Here is a 21,971-nt window from a genome sequence, read left to right as displayed (position 1 = left end):
TGTTGATTTATTATCTTTCAAAAATAGTACAAATAAAATATATTTTAGCATGATTTTCATGCTTATGATATTTTAATTCAATCGTGATCTGATGTGGCAGACTTTTTATGAAACATATAAAGTAGCAGTTTTTAAATGGTTGGATTATTTTTAGAAATATTAAAAAACCAGGATATGGATATAAATAAAGAAAATATCTACTTTAAAGGATCGCGTCTCATTTATTTTTGTCGTGTAAGATAATATTATAAACGTATAACAACGAAGTTTATTTCTTGCCCACGATTCAGTTAATTAATTTAAAGTTAACCACTGCAAATTAAAAGATTACCGCTTTTCTAACCACTTTCTGGCAAGGACAAGACAAGAGATATCAAGGATATCAGAGAAATTTTATTGGTTGGATCTTGGTTATTTCATTTTTTAATAATTATCCGACCTCAAATATTTTGAAAGACTGGTAGATTGCATCAATATATGTACATATGTATGTTATTGTGAGCAGTAAAAGTTTCATATCTTTGAAGTTGATACCACAGAGGTTTCAAAAATTTCAATGTCAAAGAATATTATCACCATATTTGGTTATTTTAGCCCTTATAGTCTCCGAGAGTCCGATAAAAACAGAAAGTCGGAAGTCGAGTGTCGGAAACAAATAAAAGTGAGGAATGATTATTAAACTATTTTAATGAGTATTCGGTTTGTTTTAAAGAACAACTGTTTTCATATTTTTGTAACTAGGTGGTGGTTTGTATGCAAAATAAGCGTAATACCCTTTAATTTTTTTCCTGTGAATTTACAAAAGTTTCCGTGTTTCATTGTTTATCAATTTTGTCATTTAAGGTATTCAAAGTATTTATCTTATATTAAAAATAAACTTCGCGCATAAATTTGTTCTTTACTATTTGTTTTTTTTTTTTTCTTATAAAAAAAACTTTTTTGTTAGCTTTCTTATGCTGTTTGTACTTCAACATTTTTTACATTTTTTTCCGAACAAAATTGTATTTAATTGCAAAAAATTTAACATGGCAAGCATTCTGACATTAAGGTTCTGTAGATAAATATAAGAAATACCACTTTTGTATTTTATAAAAACCGGAATTTATTTAATTCAAATTTTTTAAAAACAAAAAACTATACCTGATGAGCACTTAACTAGTTTAAGTGTTTTATAAAGTTATACATAAGACATTTACATAATTACATTTTAGATTAATTTGTAACTAATTTAATTTTCCGAATTTAAGATTAACAAAATAACTTATATAAATGAAGTTTTTTGTGTTTGTAAATACTCTTGTAAATACCCTTAAATAAATTTTAATGGAGTTCGTTTAGTTTAGTTTGCTCGCTGTTTTTCTCATGAGCTTGATATTAATATCCACTTCATGACATATTGCACAAAAATATTAATATCAAAATTGAATAATTCATGAAATGGTAAGAATTATGAGTATAACCATATACATACATATCATCAGTTAACTCATGAGTGTGGTATAATCAAGTTATGAAACGAAGACAGACATAAAATGAATAACAGTAGACAATAGAAGATGAGTGCATATAATATGAAAATTCAAGAAGTAGTCGTCATTGTAAATGCACTAACTAAAAAATAAGTCTTTATTATTATTCACTTCAACCAGAGCGCAACTGAATGCTAACACTAGAAACATTTAAATTCAGGAAGCAGCTGGTAAGCCTTAATAGCAATGTATAATGAGATTAGCGTATGTTGTTTTTTAAACACATTCAATAATTTATATTCCTGGATGAGAAAAATATTTTATTAAAAAAAAATTGATGTTCTTGAATGAAATTTTGCTGTGTTTACCACATGGCTATCTTCAACATGGCGTGCGTTTTGTTGTATGAGGAATATAAGAAGCCAAAAAAAACTCATAGGCATTCGTTTTCTTTATCAGAAGTCATACAAATCTTATGTTTTCCATACCATCAACCTGACATATAGCACAAAACAAAGCGTCTGCAAAACCTCATTCTCAATTCAAATATGCATTAATGTCAGGCTAAAGAAAGGTAAGCAGCATGGTTAGATCATATGTAATTGGTGCTGCTCGCTCAGTTTGAAAGTCGACGCATCGCTAAGGATATGGAAAGGCACACCAGCCGCTGTTGTGCCAATTTCTAGGGACGGTAAATTAGAAGTTGCCGTTACCGCCGCTGGACTATTGCTTCCGCTTGCGTTTTTATTGCCGCTCTTTAGTACGGTATCTAAAGGTGTATTTTGAGACAGGTGATGAGCTGTGCCAGAATTTGGAGTCAAAAGCGTACTTGCGTTCGCTGTTGTAAATAAATTTCCCGCATGAGAGGCTCCACGTCCGCGTTTTCGCTTCGGAAGAATGCCTTTTCGTGCCATATAGAAACGAATGGTTGAGACGGGTATATTGAACATATTGCTGACTGTTTGGAATGTCTCGCCCTTTGAAACGCATTTAGCCGCTTGTGCTAAAGAGGCCTCCGAACGTCGAACACGCTTATATGAGGTGTAGCTATCGATTGAGCTATGCATGAGGCCTACCGATATGTTGCCAGGAGTATCTGCGTCGAAAATTTGGGGAAGGCCACTCCCGCTGCTTGCAATACGGGCTACGCTGCTTTCATTGTCATCATCGTGAGCAGCTACATAGTTGTGATCGTCTTCGATGGTGGAGTCAAAATTATGTGGCTGATGCTTTAGGTGCTGTTGGGACCTATAAAATAAAATATGTAAATTTGAATGAAATTTGTTTTCATAAAAAAATTGTATTTAGGTGTAATGTCTATTGTACATATATACATATATGTACATAAATAAATCAATCCGATCACACGAATTCTTTATTTATGAACTGCGTGCGTCGACACTGTGGATACACATCCCACATATAAGGGATCTTCCGAAGATGCGATATCTGTCGGCAGCAACCGGGACAAGAAGGTGGCGACACGAACCGGCAAAGGGGCTGCGTAATGGTCCCAAAAATATCTCCTCTCCAGACGCCAACCTGATGGCAATTATAATGCCTCAAAGCAATCGTACATCAAGCAAAAAGAGTATCTGATGTGCTTAGCGTGAGGCTTGCTACATCGCCACTGGAAATGGCGAAAAAGTCCCGGGAATGGCTTCATAAAACGGTAATCAAATCTATTCATCTGTTAACAAGCTACAATATTTTTTACCTCTTTTGCAGCTGACAACGGCCGGTTGGACGACAGTACCAACAAAGCAATACGAAACAGACGTCGGGCTAGCCTACGTCAACGTCCCAAGGGACTGGGAAAAATTACACAAATAAGCTAGGACGGCTCTCACAGTCGAATGGATCACTGTCGGAAAAAAAAACTCCGGTGTATTATTGCCTGGCTGGCGAACCCTCCACGAGGGTGTTGGTCAATGGACGTTGGATTATCCCAGACAAGGGTATGCACTGTCGCTTGGACTGTCAATGGTCAAGGCAATGGTCCAGCGTCTTTCCAATCTGAAGTTAGGTGAACTGAACCAGGACCATGGCTTGTGATACCTGGCCGGCAGGTATAAAATGCTAGGGGGTGGTCCCCCCAAAAAACATCAACCATGTATGTACCTTCGGGAAAAATATGGAGCGGACAGACGTTCAAGCCCAGTTTGAAGCGTCAACCCCAACGTCGGTGAAAAGCGTGACAATCCTCTCTGGGTGTCGCCAGCAGTCACACCTCGGACATGGCGGGAGCAGGCCACTTCAGCTGTAATACTACGGCCACAAAAATGATAGGATAGGATGATATCTTGATCCTCGTTTAAAGATAAGCCACGCTGGTGCCGCTGCCGATACAGACTCGGACCTTAAGAGCGTGCTATCAATGAGCAACTGAGGAAGAAGGCTTCTCCGCTCGCCTGAACCAGGTACTATCTCCCTGCGTAGGGAAGGGCCGAAGCGTTCCAGGGAGGGGCAGAAGGCGAAAACTCAGTAAAGGCGGCCCTCAAATTATTGAGCCGACGCCAAGGCAACGCGGATATCTCCCAGGAGGAGAAATCCAAGCTAGCCTGGGCTGAGCAACGGTTAAAGGAGGGTCGAAGACACTACACGCAGTTGCACCTGATGCAGGCGTGGAATGGTGGATTCGCCAACAAGGTCGAAGAGATGCTGGCCACTAACAAGGAACGCTCGACTGAGAGCGCAGCCCCTGTAACGAAAACGGGGAAAAAGCCCAAGACGAAAGGGAAGGTCAGCGACGTGTCCAAGACACTTGATCGTGGCGCTCATTGACCGAAGCGACCAAAACGGAAGATGACGTCGGCACAGTGGAAGCTGGTGCACGCACTGCTCGTTGAATCACTATTCGCACGGATCGAGGAAGATCCCCCGGCCCATGCCCACTTTCGATGCCGGCTCTAAAACCACCAACTTCTCATTGGTACAGACGCTAATGCTCACCACAACGTGTGGGGAAGTTCTACATCAATGACTCACTCCTAAATTTTATATTATTAACTAACTTAGACATTGCAAAAGAGGGGGAGAATCATCTTCGTAGGTTTCACCTCGTCAAGCATGCTATATCTAACACTCGTAACGGGAAAGAGTACTTTGGTATCTGGCTGGAGAGTCTCTGAAAACCCATCCTTCTCAGATCACAGGATCACTTAGTTCAAGTGCGATTTTAAACACTCTCCGAAGAAAGCAGTCTATAAAAAACCACCGTAACACAAACTGGGATAAATTTTACTTAGCCCACCACGCAGTATTTAAACCAGGGAATGGACCACCGTGGCTTTCCCAATCAAATCGCACTTGGCCTCCTGCTAAGGCAAAGTTCGCACTGTCGACTAAGGACGCTGCGCGGATGGAAGTAAAGGTCAAGCCCCAAGTTAATCTACACGTTTCCGATGAAGGAAATGATCTTGATTGTATGATCAACAAAGCTTCCTCCTGGTCACATCTCTTGCGGACAATAAGCTATTGCTTTGTAACGAACCCAAAGGAGTTCGATACAATCCGTCCCCCGACTTATAATGAGCGTATCGCATCACACTCCGCAACCAACGCCCCCTCTCCACACGCAGCCACCGATCAACACGCGCCAACTCCATAACGCTGACCAAAGACATCAGGTCACGCGGACTTTCCCCACTCCAGGCCAAGCCATCAGCCAAGTGCGGTCTTACGTGCAGCCAAGCTTACGCAGAAACCCGGCTCAGAGTACAGACGTTGTACCAAAGACTTGCGCAGAAACTCGGTTCGGAGTACAGACGTTGTACCAGGAACCTACAGGAAACACCGGCGACCAATTAAACTAAGTTCATTTAAAAGTGCTAAGAATTATAATAAAGTGTCAAATTATCAGAGTAACACCCAATTGCGTAAGTTCATTCCAACTAGCCGAGGCACCGACACTACCCCACCCCGAGTCCACGCACGCCGTTTCGTATACACGACGAGTGACGCCCACTCTAGCCCCGATCCACCTCTCTACGACAGGCCGCCCCCGACGCCGCCCTTAAGGTTCCATCGATTTCTACAAATTTCTTGTGGATTGACCCCTGGACGTGACTGAGCTTACCTCAGCCTGAAATCGGTCCATCACAGCTTTCGATTTGTACATCGACTTCATTGCAAGGACCGCCTGTCACCGTTTTTATCGTCATGGGAGCTTCAATATGCTCGCTCTAGTGTAATCAAACATGTCCAGATGGAGTTCTTCCAAGTGGAGTACAAACAGCTGAGCACTGGACAAGCACTTTCTCAAAAATCCAAGTTGATTCGTTACACTCCATTTGTTGACGTCGACAGAATTCTGCGCGTAGGAGGACCCATTGGCAATTCGATGGTAACCTGATGCAAAACATCCCATACTTCTTCCAAAGGAATCACCAGTCGCTGTTTTATTAGCTAGACACCAGCACGTCACATTCTTACACGCTGGAGTCGAATTTATGTTCTACAAGTTGAGACAGAAGTACTGGATCCTTGGAGCCCGTAACATAGTCCGCAAAATTGTATTCAACTGCAAGATTTGTTTCCTTAAGCGCAAAGGTACGAGCACACAACTCATGGCTGATCTTCCCGCTTTTCGCGTACAGCCCACCCGCTGCTTTCTACATTCTGGATTGGATTACGCTGGACCAGTAACCATCAAGACATCAGCAGGTCAGATACCAAAGTTTGGCAAAGCTTGGTTTGCCATCTTTGTTGGTCTGTCCACCAAAGCAATTCATATCGAGCTCGTCAGTGATTTGACGACTCCTGCATTTATCGCCGCTTTCAAACTGTTTTGGTCTCGACGTGGCCCTATATCCGATTTGTACTCAGACAATGGCACAACATTTCATGGAGCCAGAAAGGAACTAACGGAGATAGAACGGATAGCTGTATCTCAAAGTCAGGACGAGGAAATTGCTAATTTTCTGACGAGTAAGGAAATCAACTGGCACTTCATTCCGCCGTGTGTCCCACATTTTGGAGGTATTTGGGAGACCGTCGTACGAACTATCAAGTTCCACCTGCGCCGAGTAATTGGTAGCAGTGCGTTGACTTTCGAGGAATATTCAAAAATTGTATCCCAGATTGAAGGCTTACTCAACTCTCGCCCACTGTGCGCGCCCAGCGATCACAGCTTGGATCCCCTTACCCCCGCTCATTTTATTACAGCTGAACTTCACATGTCGGTGCCAGAGCCGTCCTTGTTAGACGTCAACATTAACAGAGTGCAGCGTTGGAAGTTCTGGAAACGTTGGAGTCTGGAATACCTTGTTTCCTTGCATCCTCGCACGAAATGGCAGCAGGAGTCCAACAACATAACCGTGGACACTCTTGTGGTACTGAAGGAGCTGAATCAACCGCCTAGCAAGTGGCTGCTTGGGCGAATCACCGAAGTTCATCCCGGCCAAGACGAGAGGGTTCGAGTGGTCACCGTAAAAACAGCCCGAGGAGTTTATAAGAGACCTATTACCAAACTTGCTTGGCTTCCCTTGTTCTGAACAGTCGTTCAGGGGGGCCGGTATGTTGAGAAATTAGCCGCGTAGTTTTAGTTCAATGTTTATGTATATTACAACTGTCCAATTCATATGCTCATGATTGTATTGCACCGCTTAAGTAACTATTTTTACGCGCATAGCTGTGTTGTTATTGCTTGTGTCCAAAACATAGCTGTAATGTTCTCACACGTATAGCTATAGCCCGCAGATGCACACGCATACATCGATATTTACAGTTTTGCATTGGACCGTCGCATCGCATGATGTTTCAATTCCTTTTTGGCTCGACTTCTTTTGTGGAGTGGAAGTTAGTAGGAAAATAGAAGCATAATCAAACGCCCGCATATCACTGTACCGCCGCAAATCAACCTCCGCTATTCACACATAACTTACTACCGATATTATATCATCATCAAATATATTAAATAAAACCTAGTAAAATTTATACAGTCCACTCATTCATAACCAATATTATATCCACCACTAATTCTCTTCCTTTTATTAAATTACTAATCCACACACTCCTTTCTAGTAATTAGCAATCGTAGTGGTTTTCGTGTTTGTAGTTTGAATGCATGCTTAATTTCTTAGTAAGTGTAGTGCTAACTTTCCTCGAATATTAGTCTAACAGCTATATTTCCTGCGTTCGGTTGAGCGGGAGGAGGGCTGAGTTTTGCCTGGGATCCGCGCGTAACAGCCTTCTGCTGGTGTCACACGGGCCGCTTGACGGTGCAGTAATTGCATCGCCTCTTGCCAGATGCAGTCATTGCATGTCAACGTCCAAATGTCAAAATGTGGAATCCGACTTAGGAGTTACAAGATGGAAATACGTAAGGCACGCGAGGAGGAACTGCTCCAACATGGAGAAAGTACCTGAAACCGCATAACTCCGGAAGCTTCTTTCAAAGCAGCCCACCATACAGAGTCAACTCAAGCTAGACGACAGACAGTGGACAGAGGGCAGTGAAGTAGCCCTTGCAGTAGTAACAGAGACCCATTTTCCTGAATGCACCGACGTCACTGATGCCAAAAAACATCAGCAAGCGAATAACAACACACCCAACAGATATATTACCCTCCACATACACTCCTTCGCTGGCATAAAAGCACCTGGACGGGACGGAATATTCTCAGCAGGTGATTAAAGAGGTGATTACCCCATGGCTTTCCGCAATAATATCAGCATGTCTAAGTACGGCCTATATCCCTATCGAATAGAGAACCTCGAGAGTTGTCTTTCTCCCAAATGCAAGAAAGTGCAGCCATTTGAATCCCAAGTATTACATTATATACCTCTCACTATCATTGAAAGCTTTTTTCGAAAAGGTAAAGTACATATATTGCTGGTATCTCTTAAATTGAAATTTAATGCATGCACTCAGTATGGGGTGTTCCAGTAGTTTCAATTCCAAGTCCAATATCTCGGCAAAGTACTCGACAGAAAGCTGTCATGGAGACCCAAACAATCCTGCACCCTACTCTAATGCAGGTCGAAACCCTGCAACATATCATCTGCAACTGCCCGGCTCTCTCACGTGCAAGGAGAATATACCTGGGCGCCAGGGTGCTGACATCACTGAAAGATGCCTCTAAGAGAAAGCCAAGGGAACTATTTGCCTTTGCTTAAATTACCTCGATCCTCGAGGACTTTTATACTTCAAAGGCACTCCAGCGTAGGTTCATACCACCGGTTCATACTCCCGGTTCATACTCCCAGCTCATACCTTTCTGAGTACATTATTAGGGGGTTCCACAGCGAACTCAAGGTATTTTGACTCAACAGGTTTTTTTCAAGAGGTGACATACGATCACAGGAAGTTTCATTTTCCGGCGCCTTGGCCGCTCAGCTTCGTTGCTTTGATGTTGTTCGCTGTTTATCTTTGTGCCGCCGTGCGTTTCATCTGACATGTTTAAATAGAAAATATAAGAACATAATAACAAGTTTCTGAAGTTTGAAAGAGAAAACTGGTATAAACCTATTAAAGACCTTTCCACTTAGCAATGGCACTCAAGGCTCCCCCATCTCCGATATTATATTTCTTATAGCGTACAAGGCCGTCAGCCATCGGGTGCTACAGGGGGATAAACGGATGTCGGGTCGGCTCGTTACAACTGTAGACTCGGAACGGGGCACAGGCGTCTCGGGTTCATGGCTTGCCCTGGATCGAAGGCGACTGTGCTTCACGCCATGGATACAGGTGGGCACGAGCGAACCGGCACCCGCCGTAACTGTAGACACCGGCGGAAGTGCGACTATACTCTCCCCGTGAGGGCGGTTGGAAACAGGTCCTGGTACGGTCATGTCTCTGACAGGATGCTGGTTAATTGTAGTCGGGCGGAGAGAAGAAAACTCTCAGTGAAATAACCCCAATCCAAGGTGACACTGTCATATGCCTAGGGATGCATGGCCGAGGGGGTGCTCGGTCGTTTATATGCGGACTCTGGATACCTGCCGACCTCCAGTTTTAATAAGGCTTCCCGGGGCACGCGGGTCCCGCCTATTCGTGGGACCAACTATGCCAAATTTAAAGATAAATATCAAAAACACCGCAAAGGAGGGAAAAGACAGTCCCTCTACTAACGCATCTGGGAAACCAGTGCCCAAAACGACGGGGAAGGAGACTAAGTCGGTTCACTGTCTCGAGGCAGCAGGCGCTGCGAGGAGAGGACCGAAAAGCCAATCGGGCCAATCCACGTCGGAGGGCCCCAAGGGCGACCCGGTTACCGGGATGGCGGCCATGCAGAGCGATATCGCGGCTGGCAGACCCCTTGGGACCGGGGACCCCTTGACAACCCCGACAGGCGTTGCCTCTGCCTCGAAAGATAGGCCCAAGTTTCAAGACAAGAGACGTGCGACCTTCATCCGGGGCAACGACGACCTGGTGTTCCTGGCGTCTGCCCAGGGAATCGAATCGCGGCGATGGGCCAAGACGGTCCTGCCCGACTACCAGCCAGCCAAAGCTGGCAAGGCCGCAGCCAAGGCCCCAAGCAATCGGCAACTCTCGGCGGAGGACACCACCAAGCAAGTGCAACAGGCCAAGAGAACGAAAACACACCTCGTTTGCCGAGGTGGCGAGAGGAAAAACCCTAATTGGAGTCTTAGACAGGGGCTCTAAAGACGGGCAGATTCCTCGGGACAAATGGCACCTCGTAGAAAACGAGCTTCAAGACCACTTCCTCCAGGAGTTGGAGGAAAATGGAGGACTACCGCCAAAGTTAGAGGACGCCGGGTGGCACCAAGGCAGAGTGAAAGCCATCGCCTGCCAAGATGCTGGCTCGGCGGCCCTCTACGCGAAGGCGGTAGCATCGCTCAAGGAGGTCTACCCAGGAGCCAAACTGGAGGCCGTGAAGTGGGAGGACATCCCCAGCAAGCCGAGGGCCAGAGCGTGGGTCTCGGCGAAGTCTGCAGAGCCGGATAAGATTCTCCGGATTCTGCAGGTCTTCAACCCCCACCTTCCCACATCCGATTGGAAGGTGGCCAAGGTAGAGGAGAGCAACGGACAGAGGCGCCAAATCATCCTCGTCCTGAACGAGGAGTCGGTTAGACTTCTCCACGGCACGGAGGGCACTGTGGACTACGGCTACAAGAAGGTAGTCATAGTACCGTAAAAGTCCGACTCTAAGGGCATGCAACAGACGGTCGAGCCAGACCTGGAGCTTCCGGAGATCTCTTTCATGGAGATCAAGCCTGTGTCGGTGTCGGACGGGACATCAGTAGTGTCGGACGGGACATCAGTAGTGTCGGATGACATCTTAGATGGGTACGTGTCAGACGTGAGCGATCTTACTAGGGATCTAAAGCACGTTGGGGAGGAGCTGGACTCTTCGGAGAGCGACCACGACAAGACAATGGTGGAGGTGAACCTCAGGAATGTCACTGATACTCCTGCAGATAAACCTCCACCATTGTAAGGCAGCATGCGCTGCTCTCTTGCTCCACCTAGCCAAGGGTGGAGCCGACATAGTCCTTATTCAGGAGCCCTGGATCCTCAGAAACAGGGTCTCTGGTCTGAGGACTCCTGACTATAAGCTATACGTAGCTGACACCGCAGGTAAAACCCGCACCTGCATTCTTGCAAAAAGAGATTTGCACTTATTTTTGCTCCCAAATTTCAGCAATGAAGACCAAACAGCAGTGAGCCTCGAAGGCCAGTGGTGCTCACTGAGAATCTGCTCCATGTACATGGGTCATGACCAACCAGACCCCCCTCCACAAGCGCTCAGGGCGCTTATCACAGACTGCGAGGCCAAGGACACCGGCCTAATCGTAGGGTGCGACGCCAATGCACACCACTGCCAGTGGGGACGCACTGACACTAACGATTGAGGACACCGGCCTAATCGTAGGGTGCGACGCCAATACACACCACTGCCAGAAAACACTGACGAAAGGGGTGAGTACCTTTTCAACTATTTACTGACCACTCAGATGGTCCTATTAAATAGGGGGAGTGATCCCACCTTCAGTGATTAAAAACCGCAAGGAGGTCCTGGACCTCATACTTGCCTCTCATGAGATACATGGGAATATCGTATCCTGGAGGGTCCTGGAAGAGCACTCCTTCTCGGACCACAGGTACGTGGAAACCGTATTCTCTTTTTCACTACTGAGACCAGCTTAATTCCGGAACCTCAGGCGGACAAACTGGACTCGGTACTCAGACCACCTCTGTCGTGTTATCCCTGAGACTCCACCTGAGGAGGAGATTTCTAGGGAAGCCACGACTCATTTATTATTTACTCATAAACTATTTACCGACGCCTGCAATGGGGCGCTCGATAAATCCTGCCCTCTGGCAAGAGCAGAGGCCGGAAGAAACCTGAATGGTGGACTCCTAAACTGGGAGAACTCCGGAAAGCCTTCCGGAGACTCTTTAACACAGCCAAGGCTGAGAACGTAGAGCGGAACTGGGCCGAACACAAGGGCAGTCTGTCAACTTATAATAAAGAACTGAGGAAAGCCAAACGCGCCTCATGGCGTAAGTTCTGTAACGACATTGAGAACAACTCAGAAGCCTCGCGCTTGCGCAAAGTTCTCTCGAAGACTACACCCACTCTGGGCTACCTGAAGAATGCCGACCAATCATGGACAACGTCCAGCAATGAGTCGCTAAATATTCTCCTTAACACCCACTTTCCCGGCCATCGCGGCTCCTTCCGTTGCCTCAAGTGATATCATGAACATGCTACCCCAGGAGAACATTTCCTGGGCAATCAAAAGCTTCAAACCATACAAGTCTGCGGGGCCAGATGGCATCATCCCTGCCTAACTGATTCACGCTGGACAAAAAGCCACTAACTGGCTCTAAAGGATATACGAGGGAATCTTCTCCCATGGATATATCCCGGAAACCTGGCTTCATACCAAAGTCGTCTTCACTGCCCCCAAAGATTTCAGACCCATAAGTCTATCGTCTTTCCTTTTGAAGACGATGGAGCGACTTTTGGGGATGCATCTCACGGTGAATATTCCGCCTAGTCTAATCTCAGACTCCCAGAAGCGCTGGATACTGTGCTGGACCTCCTCTCTATAGATCTCATGGGAAAGAAGGTGGCAGCACACTTCGCCCTCAGAATGAGAGAAGCCAGACTGTGGAAAGCGTCCGCGGTTGGGCACTCGGGAATCCTGACGAGACTCCCGCAATTACCTGAGAGGACAGATTATTGTATCCCTAGTGATCACCTCTCGACGCCTTTCCAGGTATCAATCCCACCTAGGGAGGACTGGGAGTTGGGCGAACCAGGACCCGCAAATGCGGTTCACTTGTATACTGATGGCTCAAAGTTAGACGGCCGCGTGGGAGGCGGAGTCTACTGCAGCGAGCTGAACATTCAGGCTCCCGGACCATCAAGGAGGCCATTTCTATCGTCTCCAAACTACTTCTAGACACACACTTAGTGTGCGTTTTCTCGGACAGCCAAGCAGCTATTAAAGCTTTAGGCTCCATATCTTCGAACTCAGCGACTGTAAATGACTGCCGCAGGTCTCTTCACGAGATCGCAGAGCAGTTAGATCTCTTCCTTATATGGGTCCCAGGCCACAGGGACATCGAGGGGAACGACGCCGCCGACGAGCTAGCCAGGCAGGGTACTACGATTCCTCTATCGGAGAGGAAGCAGGTAGCGATGCCTCTGGCTACGGGCAGGCTCCTCGCGCACGAATTGTTCGAGCAAAATGCCAATAGGAGATGGCAGCAAACCGTTTCCTGTAAAATCTCAAGATTGATATGGCCATATCGATCGAAGAAGCGCTCAGCCAAGCTGAGCAGAGCACAGTGCTCTGCAGTTACTCGAGCCATTACGGGACACTGGCAGATCGGCACTCATGCCTCTAGACTGTCAATCCCTCATAACGACTTCTGCAGGAGTTGTCGCGACGAGGAAGAGGAGGAATCGGTCCCCCACTTCTTCTGCCACTGCCCGGCCCTTGGAAATCGTCGTCTTCGTATTCTCGGGGCCGCTTTCCTCACGGACAATTCGGACCTGTCCGAAATCAAACCAGGGACCTTGTCCAAATTCATCCAAGCCTCCGGATGGGACTGCCCTTAGTTTGCAACAGCTTGTTCTCCACGGTTTCTAGGCATTGAGAAGGGGCACACGCCCATGCGGCACCACAACGGACCTTTTTACTGGTCCAAGTGAGCTTGGGGGGGCTTCATCACTCCCCCAGGCTACCGCCTGAACCTAACCTAACCTAACAATCAATAAATCTATAAAATAAACGAGAGGGAACGTTGTGAGTTGCTGCAGAGACCGCAACTCTACATTTATACCCGATACTTAGTCAGTATGTCCTCCTCCTCTGAGATTTGTGGATGCCCCAGATTTTCGTCCTTTGCGGGGGCGGAAGGGGGTGTGGTGAAATTTTGACACAAACGGTCCGATATCACAGGAGTGTGGATACCAAATTTGGTTGCTCTGGCTCTTATAGGTTCTGAGATCCTTGAACTCATATTTCGCAATTGGCAAAACCGACCATTAAACCTGTGTGTTAGAGAGAGACAGAGCGAGAAAGAATGAAATTGTTTTCTTGATTCTGGCTATAATAATTGTACGATCTGGTTCAGATTTTGCACTCTAGAAGATATGGTCATCCTCTGCGATTCTGCGTTTTTAGTTTTCTCGTGTCTTTTTATAATTATGGATGGCACAGATTTTCGTCCTTTGTGGGGGCGGAAGTTGGCGGGGCGATGTTTTGAAATATTCTTGTAGCAGTGACATATCACAGAAGTCTGGATCCAAAACATCGTTGCTATAGCTCTTATAGTCTTTGAGCACTAGGCGCTGAAGGGGACGGACGGACAGACAGACAGGGCTCAATCGACTCGGCTATAGATGCTGATCAAGAATATATATACTTTATGGGGTGGGAAACGATTCCTTCTGGACGTTACACACATCCACTTTTACCACAAATCTAATATACCCCAATACTCATTTTGAGTATCGGGTATAAAAATGATTTCATCCAATTCAGTGAGTTGGTTGAAAAGATATAGAGGGTATACTTTTGAATATTGTTGAACCTATTCAGTCGAGCGGCACTTTATGGCGTGTTTATGGCCAAACCTGCGACAATTCCAACATTGAATCTCTTATAAGGCTCTAGTTCTTTTTAGCTCACAAATATCTTGACCTCCTAAACAGTTATCTGAATATTCCTGGTCATAATACAATTCATTAATTTTCTTTCGTGTGTTTGATTTCAGGTTAGCGGTGTTATACTCCTCACTAAAAGCTTCATGTGTAAGAACTAATTTTCTCATCTAGCTAACCGAGTTTATTTCTAAATAGAACAACTCCTTTCTCATAAACGGTCTCAGATTTGGTTTCAGAAATTACGCCAATTGACTCTAGTTAATGGGGTGTTGTAAGCAATATACTAAATGCATACCTCTGTTACGAAATTCATCAAAGCTTATATTGATTTGCTGCTTGCGATCTCTTATCAACTCTCTCACGTCGTCGTTTGATAGCGGTTTAAGAAAATAAGAATTCAACGACTCTCAAAGATCGCACCAGTTTACTTTGTGCGTCTGTGCCTCCAGAACTATTCACTTGCTGTGACACTGAAAATGGATGGATGTTTCCTCGTAATCTATCATTTGTTAAAGGTTTGATCATGTCTATGAATTTCCCTACCGGTATGCCATTGCGCGAGCCATTATACTGCACTTTCCAGCTACTAATCAAATTAGCTACTTTTCCAATATCGTGACTTAGATTACAATTAATATTTCTTTCCGGTAGATTGTTACTATTTCTATATTCGTTGGGTACGAAGGTGGGTGCATCTCTATCTAGATTAAATGACGAAGCTCTAGTTCTTCTTCCCCAATCAGGTTCGTTTTTATTTCCGTTACCATTACATTATCGGCCCTAGTCGATAGATACCCCCAATGCTAACCATGATCTCTAGAAAAGTTGACTAGTTTATGGAACGCATCTCAGCCTGGACACATTACACCAACATACCCTAGAAAGATAACAGATTTTATAGCCTTCGTAGTGACGAAGAACATCCCACGCCATCTAATAAGTGCCGAAGCAGTTTCGGATCTATCATCCGATCCCTCGTCTGTTCTTCTCCAATGCCCGAAGTTCGTAGAGAATCCTTTCAGGCTCAAGAGGCACAAAAAAAACCTTGCGTAAATACAAAAAAAACGAGCGGGAACGTTGTGAGTTGCTGCGGACACCGCAACTCTACGGTTATACCCGATACTAAGTCAGTATGGCTCTCCTCCGGCAGACGCCGCTAATATTAAACGACACGACAAAGAGTGCGTGCGAGAGAGACAGAAAATCAGTCTGAGCGTGACGTCGGGCGCTGCGTAGCCACTGCAAATTGATTTGTTCCTATTGGCTATAAAAATGATCTGATCTGATCCAGATTCAGCAATCTGATAGATATGGTCATTATCTATGATTCTGCGTTTTTAGTTTTCTCGAATGTGCAATATTGTGGATGCAACAGATTTTCGTCCTTTGTGTGGGCGGAAGTGGGCGGGGCAAAGTTTTGAAATATTCTTGTAGCAGTGACATATCACAGAAGTCTGGATCCAAAACATCGTTGCTCTCGCTCTTATAGTCTTTGAGCACTACCGCTGAAGGGGACGGACAGACGGACGGACGGACAGACGGACAGACAGACATGGCTCAATCGACTCGGCTATTGATGCTGATCAAGAATATATATACTTTATGGGGTGGGAAACGATTCCTTCTGGACGTTACACACATCCACTTTTACCACAAATCTAATATACCCCAATACTCATTTTGAGTATCGGGTATAAAAATGATTTCATCCAATTCAGTGAGTTGGTTGAAAAGATATAGAGGGTATACTTTTGAATATTGTTGAACCTATTCAGTCGAGCGGCACTTTATGGCGTGTTTATGGCCAAACCTGCGACAATTCCAACATTGAATCTCTTATAAGGCTCTAGTTCTTTTTAGCTCACAAATATCTTGACCTCCTAAACAGTTATCTGAATATTCCTGGTCATAATACAATTCATTAATTTTCTTTCGTGTGTTTGATTTCAGGTTAGCGGTGTTATACTCCTCACTAAAAGCTTCATGTGTAAGAACTAATTTTCTCATCTAGCTAACCGAGTTTATTTCTAAATAGAACAACTCCTTTCTCATAAACGGTCTCAGATTTGGTTTCAGAAATTACGCCAATTGACTCTAGTTAATGGGGTGTTGTAAGCAATATACTAAATGCATACCTCTGTTACGAAATTCATCAAAGCTTATATTGATTTGCTGCTTGCGATCTCTTATCAACTCTCTCACGTCGTCGTTTGATAGCGGTTTAAGAAAATAAGAATTCAACGACTCTCAAAGATCGCACCAGTTTACTTTGTGCGTCTGTGCCTCCAGAACTATTCACTTGCTGTGACACTGAAAATGGATGGATGTTTCCTCGTAATCTATCATTTGTTAAAGGTTTGATCATGTCTATGAATTTCCCTACCGGTATGCCATTGCGCGAGCCATTATACTGCACTTTCCAGCTACTAATCAAATTAGCTACTTTTCCAATATCGTGACTTAGATTACAATTAATATTTCTTTCCGGTAGATTGTTACTATTTCTATATTCGTTGGGTACGAAGGTGGGTGCATCTCTATCTAGATTAAATGACGAAGCTCTAGTTCTTCTTCCCCAATCAGGTTCGTTTTTATTTCCGTTACCATTACATTATCGGCCCTAGTCGATAGATACCCCCAATGCTAACCATGATCTCTAGAAAAGTTGACTAGTTTATGGAACGCATCTCAGCCTGGACACATTACACCAACATACCCTAGAAAGATAACAGATTTTATAGCCTTCGTAGTGACGAAGAACATCCCACGCCATCTAATAAGTGCCGAAGCAGTTTCGGATCTATCATCCGATCCCTCGTCTGTTCTTCTCCAATGCCCGAAGTTCGTAGAGAATCCTTTCAGGCTCAAGAGGCACAAAAAAAACCTTGCGTAAATACAAAAAAAACGAGCGGGAACGTTGTGAGTTGCTGCGGACACCGCAACTCTACATTTATACCCGATACTTAGTCAGTATGGCTCTCCTCCGGCAGACGCCGCTTATATTAAACGACACGACAAAGAGTGCGTGCGAGAGAGACAGAAAATCAGTCTGAGCGTGACGTCGGGTGCTGCGTAGCCAGTGCAAATTGATTTGTTCCTTTTGGCTATAAAAATGATCTGATCTGATCCAGATTCAGCAACCTCATAGATATGGTCATTATCTATGATTCTGCGTTTTTAGTTTTCTCGAATGTGCAATATTGTGGATGCAACAGATTTTCGTTCTTTGTGGGGGCGGAAGGGGGTGGGGCGAAATTCTGAGATATACGTTTTATAGTGAGATCTAACAGAAGTGCGGATACCAAATTTGGTTACTCTAGCCTTAATAGTCTCTGAGATTTGTGGATGCCCCAGATTTTCGTCCTATGCGGGGGCGGAAGGGGGTGTGGCGAAATTTGGACACGAAACGGTCAAGGTCCGATATCACAGGGGTGTGGATACCAAATTTGGTTGCTCTAGCTCTTATGGGTTCTGAGATCCTTGAACTCATATTTTGCAATTGGCAAAACCGACCATGAAACCTGTGTGTTAGAGAGAGACAGAGCGAGAAAGAATGAAATTGTTTTCTTGATTCTGGCTATAATAATTATACAATCTGGTTGAGATTTTACACTCTAGAACACATAGTCATCCACTACGATTCTGCGTTTTTGGTTTTATCGTATCTTTAAAAATATGGATGCCACAGATTTTCGTCTTTTGTGGGGGCGGAAGTGGGCGGGGCGAAGTTTTGAAATATTTTTGTAGCAGTGACATATCACAGAAGTCTGGATCCAAGACATCGTTGCTCTAGCTCTTATAGTCTTTGAGCACTAGGCGCTGAAGGGGACGGACGGACGGACGGACGGACGGACGAACGGACGGACAGACGGACAGACAGACAGGGCTCAATCGACTCGGCTATGATGCTGATCAAGAATATATATACTTTATGGGGTCGGAAACGATTCCTTCTGGACGTTACACACATCCACTTTTACCACAAATCTAATATACCCCAATACTCATTTTGAGTATCGGGTATAAATATAAGTTGCCACATTGAACAAACCCGGCAGATAAACCTTGATGAAGATATGGATTGCTCTGCTGATTCAATGGGATCTGTACTCGTTAAAGCAGCAATAACATGAAAATAACAATGGATGGCTGTGTAACCAGAACTAATCTAGAAATTTAACAACTTGTTTTGGAAAAGCGACGATTGCGACAAGAATTGAAGTCGTGCAGATCGCCATCTTCAAATCTCCCCAAGACTCTTAAAAAGGAAAAGAAAACGTCCGACTCCCTTACATAAAGAAACTGTCACCTGCTAGCACAAATCACCGACAATGGAGGCACCATCGAGACCTAAGCGCTCCAATAGAAACGGACGTGCAATTACGAAGTCCCAATGGCAATTGGTCCCGCAGTGACAAAGAAAGAGCTAGTAAATTTGCAGCCCACTTACAAAATGTATTCCAGACTAACCCTGCCACTAATTCATTCGTGCTCCTATCTTTATCAGAAGAGTCTTTGGTCTAAGGTCCCCTTAGAGTCCATCGAATTTCGGTCAAGCGAAATCCTAAAAGTCATCGAAAAGCAGCTTAATCCACGACAATCTATTTTTTTTTTTATTTAATAATTTGGAATGTTATCATAGAATTCCCTAGGTGTGTGGTTAAAGACATTTGCCAGCTTTTCAATCCAATCACAAAACTTGGGTACATTACCCATAAATAGAAGAAGTCAATTATAGTGATGATTCCTAAGCTAGGAAAAGACAAAACGCAGCCATCGTCGTAAAGACCAATAAGCCTGCTTACTCGCCTTTCTAAGCTTTTTTAAAGCCCATTTTCCCATCGATTCGGCTTTCGTGAAAAGCACGGAACGATTAGCCGGTCAACCGCATCTCGTCAACCATTACTCGGGCACCATGGTACCTACGGAAGGAGAATATACACAAAGACTTGAACATGAAAGACGTAAAAGATGAGATACTAGGACAAATAGCAAAACAGCTTGCAAGATCGCTTTTCCAAGTTCGCAGCCACAGCCAACTGCAGCAAAACGATTTCTTCTTATAATACAATTAACTAACTAATCGTAAAAATAAATTACAGCAAGACTTGATTACTTGTTTTTACACCCTTATTTAAAAGTGGAGATGCAACAAATAAATAAAATATCTATACAAATATTTAAAAAAATCTTCAATTCACAGACTTATTGAAAAGCCCTCGTCTTCTTTAAATTAACGAGGGGGACGTTGTGAGCGGCGGCAAGGGCCGCGGCTCTACTTTATACCCGGTGTACTCAGTCAATATATACGTGAGCTTATTTTATATAATTTATGCAATATATTTGTATGTTGTTTGGCATCGCATTTTTTGGCAAAATGGCTCCAGCAGAAGGCTGTTACGCTCCGATCCCTGGCAAGAACGTAGCTCTCCTCCCGACCGAGGGGCATCATGACGCGCGCCGCGTTAACTGAACCAATCGGGAACATGAATTCAAGGAAAATTAGAACTAAACTTTCTTAAAGAACTAAGCATGCATTCAAAATACAAATACCACTACAATTACTAATTACGAGAAAGGTATGTGAGTATTAGTAATTTAATAAGTGGAAGGGGATTAGTGGTGGATAATATATAATATAGTAATATAGAAGAGGGAATTATAATCCAAACATAAGGTGCTAAATGGTTCGTGCAAAGAATAATTCGATCTACAAAATGGAAGCGCCTAACTAATGGAACTAACTAAGTAACCATTCATCAATTTGTGATGTCAAATTTCTTTTGACCACCTCTTTATAAACCCAAGCACGTCCATGGCCTTATTTACCATGGTATAAATGTGTTCAGAAAACTATCGCTTGGCGTCTAATATAACACCAAGATCATCCACCAAGGTAATTCTCTCAAGAGAAACACCGCAAAGGGTCTGGGTGCCAAAAAGGGTCTAGAACTATGAAATTTCATTACTTTGCTTTTCGAGGCATTAAGGTGTAACCAGTTTGCACAGAACCATGACTTAAAGTTATTGAGATCGCATTGCAAGCGATAATGAAATGAAATGTCCTTATACTGGACACAGAGTTTAACATCATCCGCATACATGAGTATTCGGTAGCATGTTAATACTCAAGGTAAGTCATTAATAAAAAGTGTTAAGAGTAAGGGGCCTAGATGGCTGCCATGTGGTACTCTCGAAGAAACCTTGACTGGTGAAAAAGGGAAGTTTTTGAGAGGACTCTTGGAGACCTGGAACAAAGATAGCTAGAAATCCATCTCAGGAGGTTGGGCAGAAACGCTAAAGGGTCAAGTTTATGTAATAGAAGGGAAGGTTTACAGAGTCGAACTTAAACTTTTATAATTTTGAGCTGGAGATATAAGTGATTTGCAGAGATTTTGCAGGTGCCGAGTTAAAACTTTCTTATAGCGGATAACTTAGATATACCTCTACCTTGCGTCAGACTTGCTACCTTCGTTATGGAGAGGAATTATAAACGATTCAGGAAGAAAGAAGAATCAATGGACAATAAAGCAAAGGGTTCACACAGAGCCAAGGTGCATAACCTGGGTACACAGCCGGGAACTCAGGCCGTCAGGGCCGGAGAAGACACCGGCTACACTAATCGAAGATCATAAAACAGAGAACGTTCATTTAACAAAGCGCTGAAAATGCCGTTCGACCTTGATAAACCGTATTGGTACAGCTAACCAGAGCAGCTATCCGATGTTGTTTGGAAAAATTGGGCAAAGAGAATGCCAATTGCCTGATTGCCTGAGAAAAAAGTATCCTGCATCGAGATAGGTAATTCTTATAGCATTGAGAAATTTGATCGAACTATTACATAGCGAAAGAGACAAGGATAACAAATTTCTAGAAATTTTGTTTTAAAACTTAAATTTAAGTTTTTAGACTGGATAACTCTTTGGTGAACCAAAGGGGTTTCCCAGATGCAATCGGACAAAAAGTCGGGAAACAAGAATTAAAAAATATGTCATGTGTGAACATTTTAAACGAGGGGAAACGTTGTGAGTCGCGGCCGTAGCTGCGAAGGCGCACACATTCACGATGAAGAGTGTGTGAGAGAGAGACAGAAAATAAGGGACGGCATTGCGTAGCCACTGAAATTTGATTTGTTCCTTCTGGCTATAATAATAATCTGATCTGATACAGTCTGCTGAATATGGTCGTTCTCTACGGTTCTCCGTTTTTGGTTTTGTCGTATCTTTAAACTTGTGGATGCTACGGATTTTCATCCTTTACGTTGAAAAAAACTTGATTCAGTATGATATCACACGAGTCTGGGTACAAAATTTCGTTACTCTAGAGCTAGGCGTCAAACAAAATTGTTAGAGAGACAGACGCCTGCCGCCATGCTGCCAGAAACAAAGGACTATATGTAATATGCTCCGAT

General features: G+C 44.1%; 1 protein-coding gene across 5 annotated transcripts in view; it reads right to left on the bottom strand.

Annotated features, from left to right (window-relative positions):
• Positions 1-669: 669 nt before the first annotated feature.
• The window catches only part of LOC117186126 (broad-complex core protein isoforms 1/2/3/4/5), a 96,811-nt gene continuing 75,509 nt past the window's right edge, over positions 670-21,971 (bottom strand). For 3 of the 5 annotated variants that reach the window (XM_033386276.1, XM_033386277.1, XM_033386274.1), the window contains one exon: positions 670-2,717. In XM_033386276.1, the coding sequence (XP_033242167.1) occupies positions 2,057-2,717 (661 nt within the window). In that variant the 3' untranslated portion in view covers positions 670-2,056. Of the gene's footprint in view, positions 2,718-19,395; positions 19,483-21,971 lie in introns of those variants that run through there. The other 2 variants (XM_033386275.1, XM_033386279.1) reach the window with 2 other exon arrangements.

Source organism: Drosophila miranda, chromosome XR (genome assembly GCF_003369915.1).
Source record: "Drosophila miranda strain MSH22 chromosome XR, D.miranda_PacBio2.1, whole genome shotgun sequence".
NCBI classification, from domain to species: domain Eukaryota; kingdom Metazoa; phylum Arthropoda; class Insecta; order Diptera; family Drosophilidae; genus Drosophila; species Drosophila miranda.
The sequence above is the reverse complement of the archived record's forward strand: the minus strand, read 5'-3'. Positions and strand labels throughout refer to the sequence as shown.